The 19,904-nt window shown below is 34.2% G+C and overlaps 2 protein-coding genes across 3 annotated transcripts; one reads left to right on the top strand and one right to left on the bottom strand.

The window, feature by feature from the left end:
• The first annotated feature begins 1,845 nt into the window (after nucleotides 1-1,845).
• LOC145603686 (uncharacterized) lies at nucleotides 1,846-4,673 on the top strand. Of its 2 annotated transcripts, none has more exons than XM_081659642.1 (3): nucleotides 1,846-1,969; nucleotides 2,624-3,435; nucleotides 3,924-4,666. In XM_081659642.1, exons 2-3 carry the CDS (start codon nucleotides 2,650-2,652, stop codon nucleotides 4,230-4,232), a joined length of 1,095 nt encoding a protein of 364 aa, XP_081515768.1. In that variant the 5' UTR covers nucleotides 1,846-1,969; nucleotides 2,624-2,649; the 3' UTR covers nucleotides 4,233-4,666. The 2 variants fall into 2 exon arrangements, with proteins under 2 accessions (XP_081515768.1, XP_081515767.1); XM_081659641.1 differs by lacking the exon at nucleotides 1,846-1,969 and adding an exon at nucleotides 2,317-2,458 and having other exon boundaries at nucleotides 3,924-4,673.
• A 45-nt stretch (nucleotides 4,674-4,718) lies between these two features.
• On the bottom strand, nucleotides 4,719-18,922 carry LOC145603685 (DNA mismatch repair protein MSH5-like). The gene is made up of 34 exons (XM_081659640.1): nucleotides 18,807-18,922; nucleotides 17,668-17,699; nucleotides 17,317-17,408; nucleotides 17,060-17,140; nucleotides 16,915-16,987; nucleotides 16,027-16,090; nucleotides 15,396-15,550; nucleotides 15,162-15,263; nucleotides 15,064-15,091; nucleotides 14,952-14,983; nucleotides 14,804-14,861; nucleotides 14,156-14,242; nucleotides 13,749-13,805; nucleotides 13,097-13,198; nucleotides 12,965-13,009; nucleotides 11,765-11,842; nucleotides 11,468-11,518; nucleotides 11,294-11,375; nucleotides 10,776-10,849; nucleotides 10,591-10,690; nucleotides 10,308-10,404; nucleotides 10,124-10,213; nucleotides 9,968-10,032; nucleotides 9,770-9,828; nucleotides 8,279-8,355; nucleotides 8,107-8,193; nucleotides 7,800-7,861; nucleotides 7,608-7,669; nucleotides 6,127-6,180; nucleotides 5,946-6,031; nucleotides 5,601-5,632; nucleotides 5,481-5,504; nucleotides 5,133-5,248; nucleotides 4,719-4,913 (listed from the first exon to the last, which is right to left on the bottom strand). Exons 1-34 carry the CDS (start codon nucleotides 18,843-18,845, stop codon nucleotides 4,830-4,832), a joined length of 2,427 nt encoding a protein of 808 aa, XP_081515766.1. The 5' UTR covers nucleotides 18,846-18,922; the 3' UTR covers nucleotides 4,719-4,829.
• Between the last annotated feature and the right edge of the window lie 982 nt (nucleotides 18,923-19,904).

A 19,904-nucleotide genomic window follows, 5' to 3' on the forward strand; every position in this document is an offset into this window, starting at 1 on the left:
GAGTGTTTGTATCGAGTTCAATGAGGTCGTGTCAAGTAATGAGGTTAGATCTTTTTTAAATTTAAGTCATGTTAAATTGTGTATTCATACAAGTTGAAATGTAAACTTGGCTATTTTCGCGCGTGAGTCAGTTTCGGATCAAGTCTGTTAGCTTTGACGACTCTACTCACAACCACTACATCTAACACCACCTCTTCTCTCTCTCTCTCTCTCTCTCTCTCTCTCTCTCATCAACTAATTTCAACTAAAAATTTAAAAAAATAACTCCACGCTCTTGAGCAAATAAAAGGGAAGCACATAGCAGTAGTTTGTATTACGAAATCCTAATACATCACGGTTAGACACAAACAAATACATGCATAAATGACAATTTTGTAATAATGACAATTTTGAGAGTATTACTGACAGGTAAAATAGTACTATTGAACATTTTCGTTAGTACTATATATGCTTCCACTACTATAAAAGACACTCTTAGTAGTACTTAAAAAAACATCTCATTATTACTATTAGGACAACCTGTAGTATAAAAAGGTTATTATGCAATTTTGCTTATATAATGTCCAACTGTGATGAATTAAAACTACCTCTAATTTGTATAGGATGGTCTCTATTATTTGAATAATTGAATAGGATGGTCTCCACTCCAGGCCATTAGATTCAAGATCGACTGGGACTTCCATATCTTCAATTATAGGCTTATTCTTATCCATTTGGATTCATATGTAGTTGTACTTAACAAAGTGTGTTGCATGTGGAAGGGTCGACTGTCTAGATAGCTACAAAGTTAGGGGTTACTTGATTACGTGGGAGGAGGGGAAGTGTCGGAATGGGCCGTGGAACTGGTTTTTTCCTCCTACCCTTATTCGACTTTGTTTTTTCTCCTATCCCTCACTTTTTATGTTTGTTTCGTTGTGTTTTTGTGAGACAAGTTTTACAATTTTTGACCACACAAATTATATTGTCTACCATTTATTTATAATAAGAAATTATATATTCACACTATTTTTATGCCCGGACGATGTCTAGATTATTGTTGATTAAGTTTTACAATAAAGTTTTTGTTGCAAATGTCGAATATTAACATATACATATATTGATATATAAAAAATCGATCATATTATGTTATAAGAGGCAAATTAATTATCCATTTTGATTTAAGATATATTTAGATATTGATAGAGTATAATATATTCTTGGGTCTCAACCATCAGTTTAAGCTTTTGGTTGAAATGGTTCAATAACATGGTATCAAAGTTAACGTGACATAGAGGTCACGAGTTCGAATCTCATCCACCCCTTCTTTAAAGTGGAATTAATTTGCGCTAGATATGGGAGAACCTTATATTTTGGGATTACTTGTATAGGTGTTTCTGATTTTGGTCAGGGGTTACTTGTAGGGTGTTACTGATTTGGTATGGAGTTTTAGTATGGGGTTTTGGTATAGGTATTGATATAAAGTTCCATACTATAACTTTTGTTTTATAATTTTCATTAATATTTACTTATGTAATATATGATAAAATTAATGTCAGTTATTCTGAGGAGTATTATTGTTAATGGTTTTATTTTTTGACAAAATCATTGTTGGTGATGGTTGAAAGACTTTAACTTGTGTAATCAACCGACAAGATGTCAATATAAATTTTTTACACGATAATATAATTAGAAATTGGTTTTTTAGAAGTGGCTAGTTCGCTCCCTTTAAAACTTTTGTTTTTCATTTACTATTTTTTGTGGATAAAAAATAAAAATAACAAAAATACAATTGAGTGGTGGAAACTGGAAAGAGAGTCACGGCTTCTATAAATAGGTTAAGCTGGTGAAAGAACACAGCAAGAACTAGTGAACTACACTACCAATCTCCTCTCAAATAAAAACACTGCGCTCTACACAGTGCCATAGCGATAAAGTCTATCTATTCATTGATTGAGCATATATTTATAAATATATTAAGTAGGCTGCTACGGTATAAATTTTTTAATTTTCAATTCAGTTTTCTAAATATTTGACTCACCAAATTGCAATGGGGCAAAAAAATGGGGGCAATGGGAATATATATTCTTACATGCAAATCATCGTTTGTTGGTCATTCATCAATGTTGTTTGAAATTAAATAAGAAAATCGACAGCAACAACATCAACTATATATAAAGTTGCATATAACAACATACATTATTTTTTTTATTTTTTTTTTTTTTTTTTTTTTTTTTTTTTTTTTTACAAATTACAACATAAAATATTGCAGGTACAAAAAGAAGCGGAAACTCTGACCAAGGCTGCACACAATGACATAAACTACTACTCGTATATTGAAGCATAAATGGTTAAAAGTTGATGCTGCCCTACTTTGTCATCAAATCATCACTACTACTCGTATATTGAAGCATAAATGGTTAAAAGTTGATGCTGCCCTACTTTGTCATCAAATCATCAATAGTGTAGTTTATGTCATTGTGTACGTGCACACTTGGACGAAGTTTTGTTGTAATTTGCATCTGTAATGTGTAATATGGGTTGTTGTGTGCACCTTAGAAATATTTAGTGTTATTGCATCATATATTTTTTCATTAGGCTGTTTCTCACCTATAATTATTTTTTTTTTTGGTCTTATATATTACAGCTTATTTATCAAGTCAAACAATCACAATGAAAGGATCAGTAGACCAAAATTCTGCCTTGATTTTGTCCCTATGGCATTGCAAATTTGCATGGTTCTTCGCAGATTCTACAAACAAACATGCCCAAAGATTAAGGAGCATTCCGAGGACACACAGAGCAATGGAATCAATATACGAGTGCATGAGGCCCCTTCGTTTTGCCATTCATAGTCACCACAGCAACAACATCCCTGAAATAGCAAGACACTTCAATTGCATCGTCTTGGAATCCGGAATCCCGCATGAGGTATGGATAGGGGAGCTCCATTCCTTGATGGAGGAAGTTGTATCCATTAGCCATGTCCTTAAGGATTACCAACACCGCCTTCTGGTACATGCGAGTGATACGAAGAGCACAAGCACGCTAAGAGATAGTTTTAATCACATTCATGAACAACCCAAATTTACAGTCTGTTTATTAACCCTTTGGTATTGGTTAGTTGTTTGGTGCTTCCCTGACAGTAGTAAACCTTCTTCAAACCATAATATTAATGATCATTTTAAAAATGAATTCATTTTGGCTATTGAGTCACACTATGAAATGTTAGCAAGATGTTTGGTCAACCCTTCACCAATGATAAATAAAACTGAGCAACACCACCTCCAAAGTCTCTTTACTATGCTCATAAGGATGCTGAAATTAGACCTTCAACATTGGATTGACGCCTTGGATTATTTCACTGGTAAAATGGCGAATGCCGGATTATTACGAGGACAAGTTAAGAAAGTTTTCAATGCCAACATTGCTCTTAAAGATGATGGTTCAATGCCAATGGTAAGTCAATTTGTAATCGATCTGCTAGATAATGTATATTTTATACTACCTCCATTTCTTATTATTTGCAACAAAGTTAGTAAAATTCATAAATGTATTCATAAAAAGATAACAGCTAGCCTTAATAAAGGTAGGAAATTAACTTAATGAAGCAAATAACCCTACAGTTCTACAAATATGCAGCTACTACTACTAATAATCTACTATAGTAGGTTATAGGTAACTCTCTACTTGTCCATTACACCACACTAATTAACTTCTAATTGAATGCAAACCTGATAACAAAAAATAAGTATCATCTTTCAGTGTGTTAAGCCCTAATATTGTACTTAGTATTGCATTTAGTTAATGGGCCGATTTATAAGGCCTAATCTCTTATGACAACTATAATTTGAATCACTACATCCAACATATAGTGCTTTCATGCTTTGTATGCCTTTATTCGGATTATTAATTGATCTAATTTTCTCGTGTTTTGCAATTTGCAGTTGTATGCAACAGAAACGACTAAAAAGGGTTTGGTAATGTCCGCGCCAAAGTTTTTAGGTAAAAAGGGTTGGCTAAAGAACCTTATACGTGATGCACTAATACAGAAAATTTTCAGCGAAGTAGTTGATAATCTAGAGCATGTGGTAGTGAATGTTTACCATGGCTTGAAAGATGCCGCAGATTTTCTCGTCGAAGAAATTCCAGAGGTTGCAGAAGAAGTTGGTCATGAAGTTGTAGAGGTAGCCAAAAAATTGGTGACGGAATACACTTTGTTCATGACCAAGTTTCTCATTTGGGTCATATTATAGCGGACGGAATGCATCGTTTCGCGGAAGGCGTTCATTCAGTAGTTAATAAAGTGGGACACTTTTTCTCATCACTATTTTAATTATAGCGGTTACTATAAATTTTCGTTTAACTTATAGCAGTAAAACAAGTCATGATTTTTTGGTTTTTTACCTCCTAAAAATGCCAAAATCATTTTCGAAAGTACCAAAATCAGTTCTTGTAATTTTTACGTAGTACGAGTATTTTTTATTTTGCATCAAAAAAAGGTAATTAGGCTGTCAGGCTTGAAGTCAGGTTTTTTGTCACTTTTTCCTGTCATGGCCAAGAAAGTCATTTTGAATAAGGCAGCATTGTAATAGGAGTATTTTAAATTTTTCATTAAATTACTAATGTTTAGTAGTCCAAGCTGTTGAAGACACGATATGTCAATATGTACTCTACATTGTAGTAGATTGGAAAGTGCTACGGAAGTTGTTAACAAGTTTCATGTTTCCGTTCAAATAAAATATATTAAAGATATCATATTATTAACGGAATTTTAAAAGTGGAGCAAAGGTCCAGTCTTAAAGCGCGAGAATTGCAAAATACCTCAGTCTTGATTTCTCTTGATGTCTGGCCTAAGAAGCAAGAAACATACCTTCAAAAAACAGGTCGAGGCTGTCATGGCTAGCGTCAAATGCCAATAGTTTCTCAAGTGCTTCCTGCATAATGACATTGTAATAACAAATAAAAAATAAAAACGACATGCTCTTATAATCTCATGAATACATAAGCAAGGGTCGAACTTTGCTATCTTAATGAATTTCTAAGATTTTAATCGAGAATGACTACTCAAGCATCCATGCCCTTGCCATGACCAAAGATAGGTACCAAAGATGAAATGAGGGCTTCAATGACATTATACAGATAAGATACAACACCTGGTATTGTTGATCTTGAGCCTGTATATTCTCATTAGAGAGTCGCTCAACATGATTACCCTTCCCAGTTGCATCTAGTATCTCAGCTGCTCTTTTTACAACATCATCAGAAATACCTGTGTGAAGATAAACAAATACCGGGATGTTTATGCCCACAACTAGATAGTGAAATTGTCACACCCCAACCCACCCAACTTACGTAAATCACAGCTAGGAAGCAGGACAATATCAACCACAGTGATATTAGAAGAGCATGCAATCCATCTATTATTTCGACAAAACAGCAATTGCAGATAAAATTTGGAATGCAATCCTACTTTATCATGACAAATTAAATCTAAGACATACCAGCAAGCATTGCACAATGTAGGCCTGCAAAGAAGAAGATATTGGAATTAAGAAACCTCTATGAGTGTGATTGTGTGAACATAATAATTCGGTTAAATATAAAAATAAAAAAGTACTTACCATAACTCAAGTGTGCCTGTCCTGGAACTAATCTGTGTCATTGCATATTCAGGAAATAATTAGTTCACACATCATGCTATACCAAATGGAAATAGAGTGACAAAACTTGCAATATTCTCACCGAATGTCTTTCATAGGGATAATTAGAAATAAATAACAACTAATATGGAGTACTACTTTAGTTTTATTTGAATCACAGGACCAAAAGTAGATAAAATCATAAAAGAAAATATTCTGAACAGCTATGAATTGGCCAAATGGCATTTCTTGATGAGACTTCATACAGACATGTATTGTAAATAAAGAAAATGGAAAGGATATGACCAGTATGCTACGGAAAGGTACCTATACAGAAACACAATGTCTTCTGAAGGCATACTGCTTTCTTCAGGTCTCAGCACACTCATAGTGTAGAAGTTGATTTTTTCAGACTGCACAAAGTTCAAAGAATATCATTATTCTGTTGGGTTACTAAAAATCCATGATCCAGTAGTACTTACTACTAAGAGATTGGCAAAGAGAAAACCTTCGGCAGCAAATTCTTGTGAAATATTTCAGTCAAGTGAGTGCAAACAAAAACCTGCAATACAAAGTCTCTGTCATGAGCTGAAAGTCAAAACTCCTGTCAATATTTAAGACTCTCTTACCGTACCAAAAAGCCAGATTCATCAGAAATGAAGGTTAATGTTCAAACAAATGGTAGTACAATTTTGTGTTAATATAAAGTTACTGTATAACTCAAATGGTTCAATAAATATTTCAAAAAGCACATACTGTAGACTTCAAGAGCTATTTTGCAGAAAGCAGGACTCTAGAATTCTCACTTCCCTCTTGCCCTTTCTGTTTTCATTTTATTAGAGGGGAGAACTGGAAAGGCCATGAACAACTTCTAACTTCAGCCATCTTCCAGGAAATAGACTGGTCTATCAATCTCACATGGTTTGGAAAAGTTCCAAATTGGGCAGTGCCTTGACAATTGTGTGGAAGGTCAATCAATAAATTCTTCAAGGACTGTAGTTAGTAACTATGATTAAAATCTTTACATGTAACAAAGATATTAGGACTTAATCTAGACATCAAGAGTGGTAGAGTATAAAACCATCAAATAACTATATTATAGAAAAAACAAAAGAAAATGAAAGGCACTGCAAAATGTTAAAATCCCATGCGAGAGTACCCAAATAAGACAAGCAAAAATACCAGGACACATCAACTCCACCAATCTTTAGGGAGAATGCCTCAAAGAACTAACTTCAATTAATCTCTCAAGAGAGCCATCCAATTCAGCAATTACAATAAATTTGGTTATAATAATATATAATATGAAGAAACTAATTTTTATACTTGAAATGTACTCCCTCCGTTCAGAAGAGCAGAACTAATAGTCAGATGAGCAATTTTATGATGGCTGGAAAAAATAATCACATTCTTAAAACAGTTGCTCATTTTTTTATGATTGGCTTTCTTAATACACCCTTCATAGTGTGTTTTGATAAAGAAATTTATAGGAAAGATACAACTGAAGGGATCCAGGTTCCTTTGCCTATTAATGAACCAAATTCTACCCCTTTTTTCAAATACATTTGGAAGGGAAATAGAATCACATTCATTCAAACCTTTCCCTCCTCTCACCTCCTTTTCCTACCACTCTTTTCTTTGCCCTCCTCTTCCCTACAAAAATGCAAATCAAACTAAAGTACAACTATAAATGATGGTTAGTGATGGATAGAGGGTAGATCTATAAATGTACAGATATACAGAAGACAAGAGTCACAAGATCAAGAGCCTTTCAAGCACAAATGGAATAGAGAGACTCATAGTTGTATCAGTGCATATAGTTAGTCAGATATCTCTAGCACAGACAGTAATATAGGTCTCAAAATTTACTCAAATGATCAACAGTCAACAGTTTATTGATTTTACTCGGTCTATAACCTCCTTTTCTTTTGTGCCTTTACTTGTTAGCTGAAGGACTGAAAACTCAGGGGGGAAAATTTAACCTCTAACCTTTGGAGTATCATCATTACCAGCAAAATAGTTCACAGTTCCACCAAGAAGACCAACGCCGTCTGAAAAAGACACAAGATGCATTATCTATTGAGCAGAGTAGAAAGTATGCAAATAAGCATCGATTACATCTTGAAGCATAATGTCTGGAATAGAAGAGATACAATTTTAAAAGAGGCTATAAATTTTTACCTTCTGTAAGTGTGCCTTTACCGAATTCATCCAAGAGGCATAAAGATCGTGACGTAGCTTGCCTATAAAAGTTATATTAATTTCCAAAGTACACTAGTAAACTATGTGTCCATAATGAGGTAAAGAAGTTTCATATTTAACATATATAAAAGACATTTCACCACAAATTTCCAATTTTTATACAAATACAGATATGATGACCAATTGACCAGTTACCAGAAATTGACTAGCAGTATTTAAGAATAAATGATTAAATTAGCAAGCAAGCACAAGACATTACTTTCAGCAATTTCTCACAACTGTATACCTCAACATCATGCCTACTTGCTGTAGATCAATCATAAATGTAGACTGTTCAGCAGCCATGAGCTTGCTTCCCATTGCGCAAAATATCCTGTCAATAAGTATAATAAAACCTATCACAGCTATGAAAATATGCCACCAGCACATAAAGAGGCATGTGACCATCATAAACATACCTATCGGTTAATCCTACCACAGCAGCATCCGCAGGTACAAAACTCCCAATGTGAGAGAGGAAAACAATCAATGCTACCTGCAGAAAAAAATACATATGAAACATAACTATCTTGTACAATCTATCACACGACTTGAGACAGTAAGAAGCCTCCATAAGTCACATACATAAGGTTAAATCTGATTTTTAACTATTCTTTTTCTTTTTTCTCTTCAATGAAACATTAAAAAAAACCTACATAATAAAACACTTCATATATTTTAGACTCAAAAGATATTTAGAGATAGCAAGGGTCCAGATCATACAACTCAAATCTGCAAAGTTGAAAAGAAAAAGGTACTCCATAGTCCATAGTACATTACAACAAAATTTGTGACCATATGTGGCCAAAACCTGTTTTACAGCCAAAACCTCAAAACTAGAGCCCCCAAAACCAAACCTTTAAGTTGAAGTTTGCATCTTAAATAAATATATAAATAATCCCAATTTCAACCCTTCAAAATAAGCCAATAATAATAAAAGCTTGCATTGTAGCATAAGAATTCTTGGAAGACACGATTCAGAGCAAGGTGAATGTATCTTTTTAATCAAACCAGACTCAAAAATCTCTTCACAACTTTGACCTTTGTATGAAGATTGCAAAATTAAAAATCTGCAGTTGAAAGTCAGCAGAGCTAGTTATGATATGTGATATCTGTCCATACTTTTCTCATCAATCAATCAATCAAAGCCTTAATCCCATAACAATGGGGTGGGGTCGGCTAACATGAACCAAATTTGATTATTCCGTGTAGTCATCGACATAAATCTTCCTCCTCCATCCCTTACGATCCAATGCTTCATCCTAATACAAATCCATATACTTCATATCCTTCCTAACTCCTTCCAACCAAGTCATTTTCGGTATAGCAACAAGAATCTAATTGAATTTCCTTAGAAAGTGTGAATTCTACATCTATAGTTTGACCAAATGGCCACTTAGATTTAATCAGGGGAAGGTCCAATCAAACGATTATAGCAACAAGAATCTAATTGAATTTCCTCAGGGTTAAATTTAGGGAGGTCGAATGGTATGTAGTCTTATTCAAAGCTATTCAAAGACTGGGGCGTTTGGTTTGTAGAGTGCTATGGGTTTGGAATCGGGAATGGGGTTAAGGTGGTATCGGGTTGGAACTTGATACTTAATATCATGTGTTTGGTTCAATTCTGGAATGGAATCTCTAACTAGTTCCTTATTTTATTTGATATCTAAGGGAATGGAATGAGCTAAACCCACCTCCCCCCCAAGGTTTCTAAAACCCATACCTCATGGGTTTGAGGTATGGGTTTAAAACTCATTCTTTTGACAGCCAAACATATGGTATGGGTTTTAGTCATTCTAAACCCATACCTCATACCTATATTCCGCGAACCAAACGCCAATAGGTTTTTCAAAGAATCCAAACTAAGGAAGGGGGATATGAAAGTAATAAATTAAAAGATAATAGCAGACCTGTTTTATATAGATGCTTTTCCCAGAATAGTTTGGGCCAGTTATGATATTAATTTTTCCTGAGAAATATTAAATGCCAATTGTCAATTTGAGTCATCTATATAATGATGACCGCTTAGATGATATTTCTGATTCAGTTCAGATGAATATCAGCTAGGAAAATGACAAGAAAGCTTGGTGAAATTTGAATACTCGGACCTTCATCAAGTATGTTAGTGTCATTTGGGATAAATGTATCTACTGTCATTTCCTGCAAAACATGTCTGGCGAGGATGCATTCTTATCAGAAATTCTTTTATAAAGAACAACTCATTAAAATATCAAGAATATAGGAAGCAGCAGTATGTTGATAACCTTCCATTTCGTACATTGAGTATGGCATCAGTAGTCAAATTAGGCCTTACATAGTTGTTTTGTTGAGCAACCAAAGCCAAAGACAAAAAGCTACGAATGAAAACAATTATTTGAAGTCAGAAATATAGCACCAATGAACCAGACCACATAAATGACAAAATTCAACCATAAAGCTTACATTTACCAGTCAAGTTCTGCAGCAAAGTTCATAGCTTTAAGCAAATGTGTTGAGAATAAGAGAACATGTGATATCAGGTCCCTTGTAATCACCCTTTCCATGTCTAAAACAATTATCAAAGAAGACAATTATGAAATATCCCTTGGAAAATTTGCAAGTTTATATTTCACACAATAAATAAGACAGTAACACTCTCTGATCTGTCTCGTCAAATGTAGTTCAAGGCTTCAAGCTGCCAGTACATTACAGTATAACATTAGGCCATGAAAACAAGAACAATTTAAAGTACCCAGAATTTTGTGATATATGTCCCCAAGAAGATTGTCCAACTCCCGTGTCTTTGAGGTACGATAGAAAAACCTTTTTGGCTCATTTTCACCATCAGAAAACTGCATTAGAGTTGACACCTCAGTCACTAAAGTACTTTTGCTAAATTTTTGTAGTAACATTTTCAGTGGAATCCACTACTCTTACAGCAAATTCAAGATCTTCAAGCGTCTGTAGAGTACACTCATCAAATTTTTCATCAAATTTGCACAGCAAGTATCCTGGAAAACACACAAAGTTGTCTAGCTATAAGATACTTGGAATCTCATAGAGTCATAGGACCAGGGAATATAAGATGTGGGTATAAAAAAGCATAAATTTCTGGATCAGCTTCATGAAATAGAATAGTATCGACATGAGACGGAATCGCATCTAGCAAGGAAAGCCAGACAAAGCATTTTCTTGCAAAGACAAATGTCAAAATTAAGAGGTCACCGGATTCTGGGAAACTAGTATGGATCTCACATTCTCTTGCTGGACATTGGAAACAGGCTGATTTGCTCAATCTTGTCCACAAATTATTTTCAGGCAAGGAAGCATATGAACTAGGCCCCTAACATCTAAAGTTGTAAGATGTCATATGCATGCTTTCAGCCTATTTAATGTGTAAAGACTATAAAAGACATAATTAACCCCAGGCACAAGAGCGCAGATTGTAAACCCACCTATTTGATGTATGTAAACAATAGATGGAACACGCTCGTCACGTTGCAAATTAGGCAGTCGTGCAAGCTCCAATGACGACACCTACACATTTGAACAATTGCTATGAAGTCGGACATGAAAGCCAGGAATGTGAAAACTGCTCCCTTTGATGACTTGTTTGACTTAATAGCTACCTCTTCCAGAAGTTCGGGCAGCTCCTCGTATATTTGTCTCAGTTCATCTAACTACGTAAGAAGACGTTGAATATTGAATATTGATTAGGCGCATTCATGGATATCATAATAAATAAAGAAAATGTTCGCTTTTTAATACTGAACAATGTCTGTAGAAAAGCAAAATGAACACGAGTCCAACAAGTAATACTGAAAGAAAATATGAAGTAAGGAGGTAAAAAACAAAGTCAATACAGGCAATGCAGAGACAAGCAACATACAGCATTCAGCATAGAAGTGAAGCACTAGAAATCTAACCTCTTCACAGAAACCCTCTTTGACAATTGTCCCATAACCTTTCTCTTTTTCTCTAGTGACATCAATAATGCCAATAACCTGCATAATCGATATTATCTTGTTGACGGCCATTAAGTACGCAACATTATAGATGAAATATCATTGCCACAATATTACGTGAACAAGAAAAATATTTATGGAGAAAACAACTTAGAAAGTGTCTAATATAAAAGGTTTAATTTCCAGTTAGCTGTTTACCCTCAGCTCATGGTGTTGATGACCTTGATGTATGACAAAGTACACTCTCTTTGCTATGACATTGTTAACTACTTAAGGCTATGCTTGCAGTAGCAAGAGGAAATGCTGTCAAGATGCTTTACATTTCTTATAAAAACCTGAGGGTAATTACAGTTATTCCACTTTTATTAAATGTGAAAAAAGGCACAAAATAACTGATCTTCCCTACCAAGAAGTATACAAAAGGACTACCCAAACTGATAACCAAACAATACATTGTTTATTTGGTTCACGTAAGCTTTGGCAAAGAATAAACTTAGCTTAGACGCCGTTAAATCGACAACGATAGATAAAAAGGGAAGAAGATTAAGTTCAATTGATTAAAACAGCAATAATAAAAAATAGTTACAAGCATTTGAGAGGCTTGTTCTTTTCCAAAATGTAAAGCAAACTAATGATAAACTCTCAATAATATTCCACGTAACTCTCTCTCCCTAACAAACTACCTATATATATTACTCTTTCAAGCTACTAACAAGTTAGTTATAATTCTACATTTCTACTACCTAAAGTGCCCCTCCCCCAAAATATTGGTGCTTAGCAGCTTTTATCCTAATATGTGTTACCACTCTATTTACAGATGATCTTGCCATTAGAGGTATTCGAATTAATGCTATAAATAAAATTATAGGAACATATTGACAGCCAACAAGGCCCACTGCAAAAATGAAAGAAAATTCCCATATGCTTGAGAAACCTTGGAAAAAACATCTCAATGGATGATCATCAACACTACCAAATTTGTTTCAATTCAGAGTTTAATCAATGCAGTCACAGCAGATAATTTCAACCTCAGTGGCGGAGTGGCCTCAAAATATGGACTGCAAAATGCTCTCATCAGCTGATATAGCAATAGCCAAGACATGTAGGTATGGAAGTGGTAATAGATAGGCAAGAGGATTGGAAAGAATTAAAGAGCATTACCAGTTCATATATATAAGAGAGCTCTGTTGTAACACATGAGGCTGCCTGAAACATTAATAAAGATGATAAAGAGTTTCCACATATTTTAACATTTAAAGTGTAGAGATTGAAAGTATCGTCATCTATTGTTACCTTCTCGGCAATATCCAGATAAAATTGATTGGCATGCCCCCTTAAACTGTCAGAAATGCCAACTTCGAATATCTTGTTCAGGTGAAGGAGAGAAGAAAGGCTCTAGAACAGAAGGTTAAAATCATACACCGTAGGCATGATGATAATTTCAAAAAAGTACAAGAACTAGCAAACAACTGGTCAAAGAGGGAACAAAAGAAACCCAAGTGTTTTAAATGGACAAACTTAAGTTGAATGCCAAACAGCGTACTGATCAGTAATTATGGTGCACTGTACATCAATGCATACCTTTATAACGACATAGACAGTGATATGTATATCATACTACAGTGCCTAGAACAATACTAAACAAGAAATTTTGACATGACAGGCTAATGCAACTATAAGTCTATAATAGCCTACTATGTCAGCACAGAAACACAATAAACTGTGTTGCACGACAAGTAGAAATCACGTAGTCAAACTTAGAAGTTTAGAAAACATCAGCCATTAAGTGATGAATGTTATATAATAAATCAGGTTCACAAACAAAAAAAACCCAAATATATCTACATAATGGACCAGGCCTGTAAAATAGTATTCCATGGTTTTATAGGTACTTGCTAAAGAGTACAAAAAATAGAAAAATGATAGAAATTAAAGTTAAGCTGACCTTAAGAAAAGCTGCCCAGTCACTGATTGTGCATACAGAGCTTGGGGAGTTGAATTTCTTCCATTACAAAAAAAAAAGTGTGACCAACTTTTGGCAATTAGAAAATGCGCTTTACATTACATTTGCATCAATAATCACAGGAAACATTTCCAAGAGTAGCATATGCATAACTGCAATTTACGTGGTATATGATTCTTATGTTAAAAAAAAATAAATAAATAAAAAATTATAAAACCGCACCAAATTTAAAAGTCACGTATGCAAGATGCTCTTACTGCAATAACTGATAGATGTGTACACAGATGACCATATAAATGTAAAAACACCCGATCATTAAAGGCTAAAAATCTGAACAGACAAAAAGTATAGACGAAAGATCAGAGGAAGAGACAAATAGACAACAGTACCTTCAGTATGTAGGGTACATCTTTTATGGATTTAAGTGTTCCTCGTATAGATGTCAAAAGCTCTTCTGAACACAAGAAAAATGATATCTTCACGGAATTAAGGAATGTGAAATACCTGTACTGCTAATAATACATTGTTCTCAGATGATGTTGGGTAAACCTATGTCCAGTAGTGGCAGATACAATTCTGTATAAATAGTTCTCTTGTACAACCTTAATATCTGATGCATAAGTTTTGAGACCACAATTCATACTATACATGCGATTTAGCTTTTTACAAAGCAGACTAGAGAAAGGAAGCAAGCATGCTGTGTGCCCTTTGTACCTAGCTCATAGTAATCAGAGCAAAATAAATAAAAATATGCAGCCTTGTAAATTATTTCAGAAATAACAAAAAGATTCACCCATGAAACAAGATGTTCATTCGAGAATATATGTAAAAAGGGATATGGATTTAATAAAATGAAGAAGCTAAACAAAAGACATATACCTCAAGCGCTTCATTCAGTAGTTTCTCAAAATAATATGGTATATACGTAGCATTACAACAGCTTGTCTCTTATGACATAGACCATAAAAGCAGACATGAGATTAGCAAGGGTTCAAAAACTCATGAGTGTCTTCTAAAGTCAGGTAAGAAAAGGATACAGCATCAAGCCGACTGTTTATAATTTCAAGGTCAAGTATGGGTCGGAGGAACCAGTTTCTGCACACGTATACCCCGTTTGCAAGAATTTTCTCAGTAACAAATCTTGTAGTTGCTCTGGTAAGTCGCAATGTTTTCAGTTTAGTTTACCTCAAGAGACGTCGACCCATTGGTGTAACACACTGAGAAGATGTAGCAATAAATCAAACCACATAGCAAAATACCCTTGTCAATCAAAAAATTAAATGTTGAGGTACTGCACCTTGTTCATCATTCCGAAGACAGAGAACCTACAATCAGAAAATAGTACTTGAAAACTTTGAAAGGCAAAAAGAACCATAACAAAAAGATGCATTTTACCCTTCTTTTGCTCGACCAATTCCCATATGGCTTGGATGTTTGTCTATTTGAAAAATTTGCAATGCTTCATGAGCTGCTGCGTCAAGTTTGAGGAAATTATTTCTATCCCAGTTAAGTCAAACTCTGGGTAAACAACTCTTGGAATAAGTGTGCAATACATTATCCTCTCATTATCAACATAAAGAAGTGATCAGCTCCTAAAAGTGCACATCTTAGACACATGACGTAGGATACAATGAAACCTCTGTTAGACAATCAATAGAAATAGATGCATCACCATACTCCTTTGGTTCAAGGGTATCCACAATCCTTTCATTCTCCAATATAGCAAGAAGGCCCCCACTAGCACGAACTTGAACCTCACTTGAAATATCCATCATAGAATTAAGCTGAAATAGAGTCAAATATGAAACATTCAACAAGAATGAGTTAATGACTATGTCCAAAAAAATTCGCTTTCATACTCTACATAAAATTATCAAGAATAAACAGCTAAAATAAAGAGCCCAAAATTTCAAAAAATAATTCAGCACAAAAGTTTTGAACATTGATTGAGTAATTAATCCATATAGCAAAAGTATTATTTTTAAGTTGAAAAAATACAAAAGATGGTGCGTCTGCGTGTATCATTAGCAAAGATAATACAAAGATAAGAACATGAGAATGGGGATTCTCCAAAAGATTCAGCATAATAAATTTTCTTGTGATGAACTGATGATCGATGCACTATTGGTGGAAAGGGAAGTTATATCAGATTATTAAGTCATATATTGTTCTAGATAGTTTCCCACATTCCCAGTATATGCACACTTTGATGTTGAATATGTTACACATGTGTACATGTCACAATGACAAAGGGGCTTACAAAAGCAATCCTCTCTTTGACATTTAAACCGTCATCCATTCCTGAAACTCTGAGATATATCAATCTGCATTTTACATAAGATAGATCAAGAAGAATGGAAAGAGATGAAGGAAAAGAATGCACTTATTAAGTGGAAGGACCTTATCGAATTCTAAATTTAATAGTAAACCACTAAACATAAGAACAAGCATTGTCAACTTCTTTAAATTCAAGCTGCTATAAAAAGCACAAATCATCTTTTCCTAATTCCTCTCCCCAAGCATCTCAGCTTAATTCCTCATTCCTCAAACACATCTCTTAGTGATGACATCCAGATAACAGTAGCAGTAGACTCCATCCAACAGTACAATACACCAATATTGCTTGAACTATCACTTGGCATGTCATATTCATCTCAGATTATCGGCTAAATACTCGTGGGAATTGCATGAAGTGAAAATGGGAGGAGCAAAAATGAAATATTAAAAGTAAATGAATGCAATTGGAAGAACCAGCATATCAAACGATTTGGGGATCACAGTTTCCCTTCTTTTCCCTTTTTTCATAGCCCAGTAATCCCTTTACATGTAATTAAACAAGTCTTGCAACAATTTCAATGCCAAGAATCAAGACAATTTATTAATCAGGCCAAGTGTGATAGAATCAAACAATTCACTGGTCAGACACAAATATCCAAAATTTCACTCACTGCTTTTCACATTAAATTTTAGCAACAAGTCAACTATATGAGTCACTGATGGCCTGATGCAACGATTTACTCATCCCTTTAGTAACATAGGCAGCTAATTATGCTCATGGTGATCTGTTACTCCAAAAGTTCCTTCAAAATTCAATTAACAAAAATCTTTTACCAAGAAACATGCAATGGGATAGAGAGAAAATACAGACCTGTGCCACGCTTGTTCATAGCTAAATGTTGAACTTTTCATAAGTTTCACTGTGGGAGCAAAGTTTAATCCATCTGCACTATTTGAAAAATGAAATGAGATCAAACCTTCATTTCTTTAAGTAAATAACAGAGTAATTTACATACCACTTCTTTGTAAAGCCGATAAAAAAGACTCGTCAACTTTGGTGCTGGTGTAAATGATCAAAGGCTGTGCCTGATATTTCACTGAAAATATAGTAAAAGTCAAAATCGAAAAACATAATTATAATGAACTGAAAAGGCAGCAAGATTATAAATAAGAGCAATTGGCAATGGTCTATTTTACATGGTTTCAACCCACAGTACATCAGTAATTCAACAATCCCTTTACTAGATCACATATACGAAAATGAAATTCATACCCAAATCAATCAATGAATAATCTGCACCATACTCCCAAACTTCTAGCACACTAAGTTGTCGAACACTGGAATCATAATACGAAACTCCAACTCTGTCATACGACAAAACAATAGATTTAACAAAGTTAGGAAAATACAGTATATTTTTCAAGGTTTTATTAGCTATTTATTAAAAACTACATATTCAGCCATTTAAAAGAGACATATAGTATCAACACACAAGATACAAAGCCTTAGCTTAGGCATGTTTCTTTACCCTAAGCATCAAATACCAAAGCCGCAAGTAGGAAAAACAACTGTTAATAATTAACCTCCAATGGTTTTATAATACATTGGTAAGAAAAAAAATACCTATGACCATGCATGACACATGCCATGTAGACCTGCATATCAAATTGATTTGAGTCAGAACATAACAAATTAGAGCAGAACCAAAAGATTAAAAATACAGCTCCCCAAGACTAATCTGAAAAGTCCATTGGTTTCTTCAAGCCATATGTAATTATGTTCTCTGATATCATTTCTAAATTAAGTTACATAACTGAATGCGTTATTTAAAAAACAGAGATTTGCAAGGTTTCTTTTGTTTAATCAGGAGTATAGAAATTTCAACTCTCTCCATCACAAAATAACAGGCTACAATTACCTTTTGTGGATCAAAAACTATGAATACTAGTCATTTCCCAATGAATGTAATCTCAACATGAATCAAGCATGAGCATCTTCGCATTAAAATTAATAATCGAAGTTATCAAATTTTGAGATTTCTTTACCCAAAAGTCATATATGGCTTATTAGTTTGGGAAGTGTAAAAGTTAGTCCAAAGTATATTGCAGCTTCCTCGGCATCATCGTAAACACATATAATTGCTTCTAAAATGAACTCCAAGCTTATCTTATTCTGTCTTCCACTTTTTCCTACATAAAACTCACAATCCATAAAAACCTCGATTCCTCCACACGTCATCAACCAGCATCCTTCTTCAAATTCTCAAACCTTCATGTTTTAACCTAATTATCGTCGAAACATCTGATCAAACCTGACCTAGATGATCCTATATACTCAACTTCCAATCCATTACTTTGCCGTTTATTCACTTCATCCAAATAAACGCCAAATCATAACACACAACTAAAAAAATAGGCCAAATACATAAAAATTTAACACAAATTGCGGTTGCCACTTCGTACCAAATTACTTTTCGCGTAAATTAATCAAAGAACTGCAATGTATATAAACAGATCAAAATTCCAGGAAAAAAAAAAATAATTCAGCTAAATTCACTTTTCTTTTCCAAATTCGAAGTAAATTAGCAATTCTACTTCAAAATTTCGACGCATATTAGCATCAATTAGGGCAAATGAAAGTAGAAAATTCGCCATTCAATTTGTGGATGACATTATGAATTGCAATTTTCATCATAAACTACATTAATCAATCAATTAATTAAAAAGAAATTATATGTTGAAATTGAAGCGAGAAATCAAAACCTGAGATTGAAATTCAGTTTCGTCGACCTCTTCCTCCATAGTTGAGTCCGTTTACTGATAAATGAAGGAGACGAGCACGAAATGTGTGTTTGTGAATGAGAGAGAGAGAGAGAGAGAGAGAGAGAGAGAGAGAGAGAGAGAGAGAGAGGAAGGAAGAGTATTGAATGTACGGGTGAAGAAATTGAAGGCGCTTCGCCTTATTTATACGTTTTCGTTTAAAACAGCTTCCCCCAAAATGAATTGTTACTCGATTTATTCGAAGGTTACTTGAGTTATTCGGTTCCGAATATTCGAGTTCCTCGGTCAGGTTTAACCTCTCGATTAACCCCTAACCGAATCCTCAAGTAACCCCTAAATAAGTAACCCCTTACGAAAACCCTGAAATAACTCCTGACCGAACCCCTTAAGTAACCCCTGATCGAGTAATTTAAATAACTTCGGCCACATGGTGTGCGTGGCACAGTGTGACTAGCCACACATAAAAGTATATATTAAATGCTTGACATTAATACATGATACAGTAGATATTTTTATCTATATACTTTCAATCTCAAAATAATTTGAAATAATTTTTAACTATGTGAGACCATTTTATGCCAACCACTTCATTTAAGATCTCCAATAAAACGTCACGAAAATTATTTTAAGACCAGCTAAAAGATAACTATCAAAGTTAGCCAATCAATCGGCTACTCTATTTGATTTGCCCTACCTACCAAGGTGTATCATCAATGCTTTATGGGGTCATAATTTAAAAATGAAGTGCATGTCCTAGTCCCAAACCAATTGCACGTGCCAATATCACGACTTCATGAGCCGTAAGCAAATCAAATGACCTTGAAGATCGACGTTCATCACTACTATCACGTCTAATTTAACTAGAAAGTAAACCCTTTTTGCAAAAAAGTTGATAGATTATGCATGTACTCGATTCGTCTAAAGAACTCGTGTACTAAAGGATGATAGATATTGCTTTTATAAAGTTATATATAATTCATTAAAGAAATAACCTATTCATATCATCTACTCCGTATAACTTTACAAAGAAAGTGGTTGATTAATTTCTTATTGATACTACTACTAACTACTTGGCCTACT

Source organism: Chenopodium album, chromosome 22 (assembly GCF_948465745.1).
Source record: "Chenopodium album chromosome 22, dcCheAlbu1.1, whole genome shotgun sequence".
Taxonomy (NCBI): Eukaryota; Viridiplantae; Streptophyta; class Magnoliopsida; order Caryophyllales; family Amaranthaceae; genus Chenopodium; species Chenopodium album.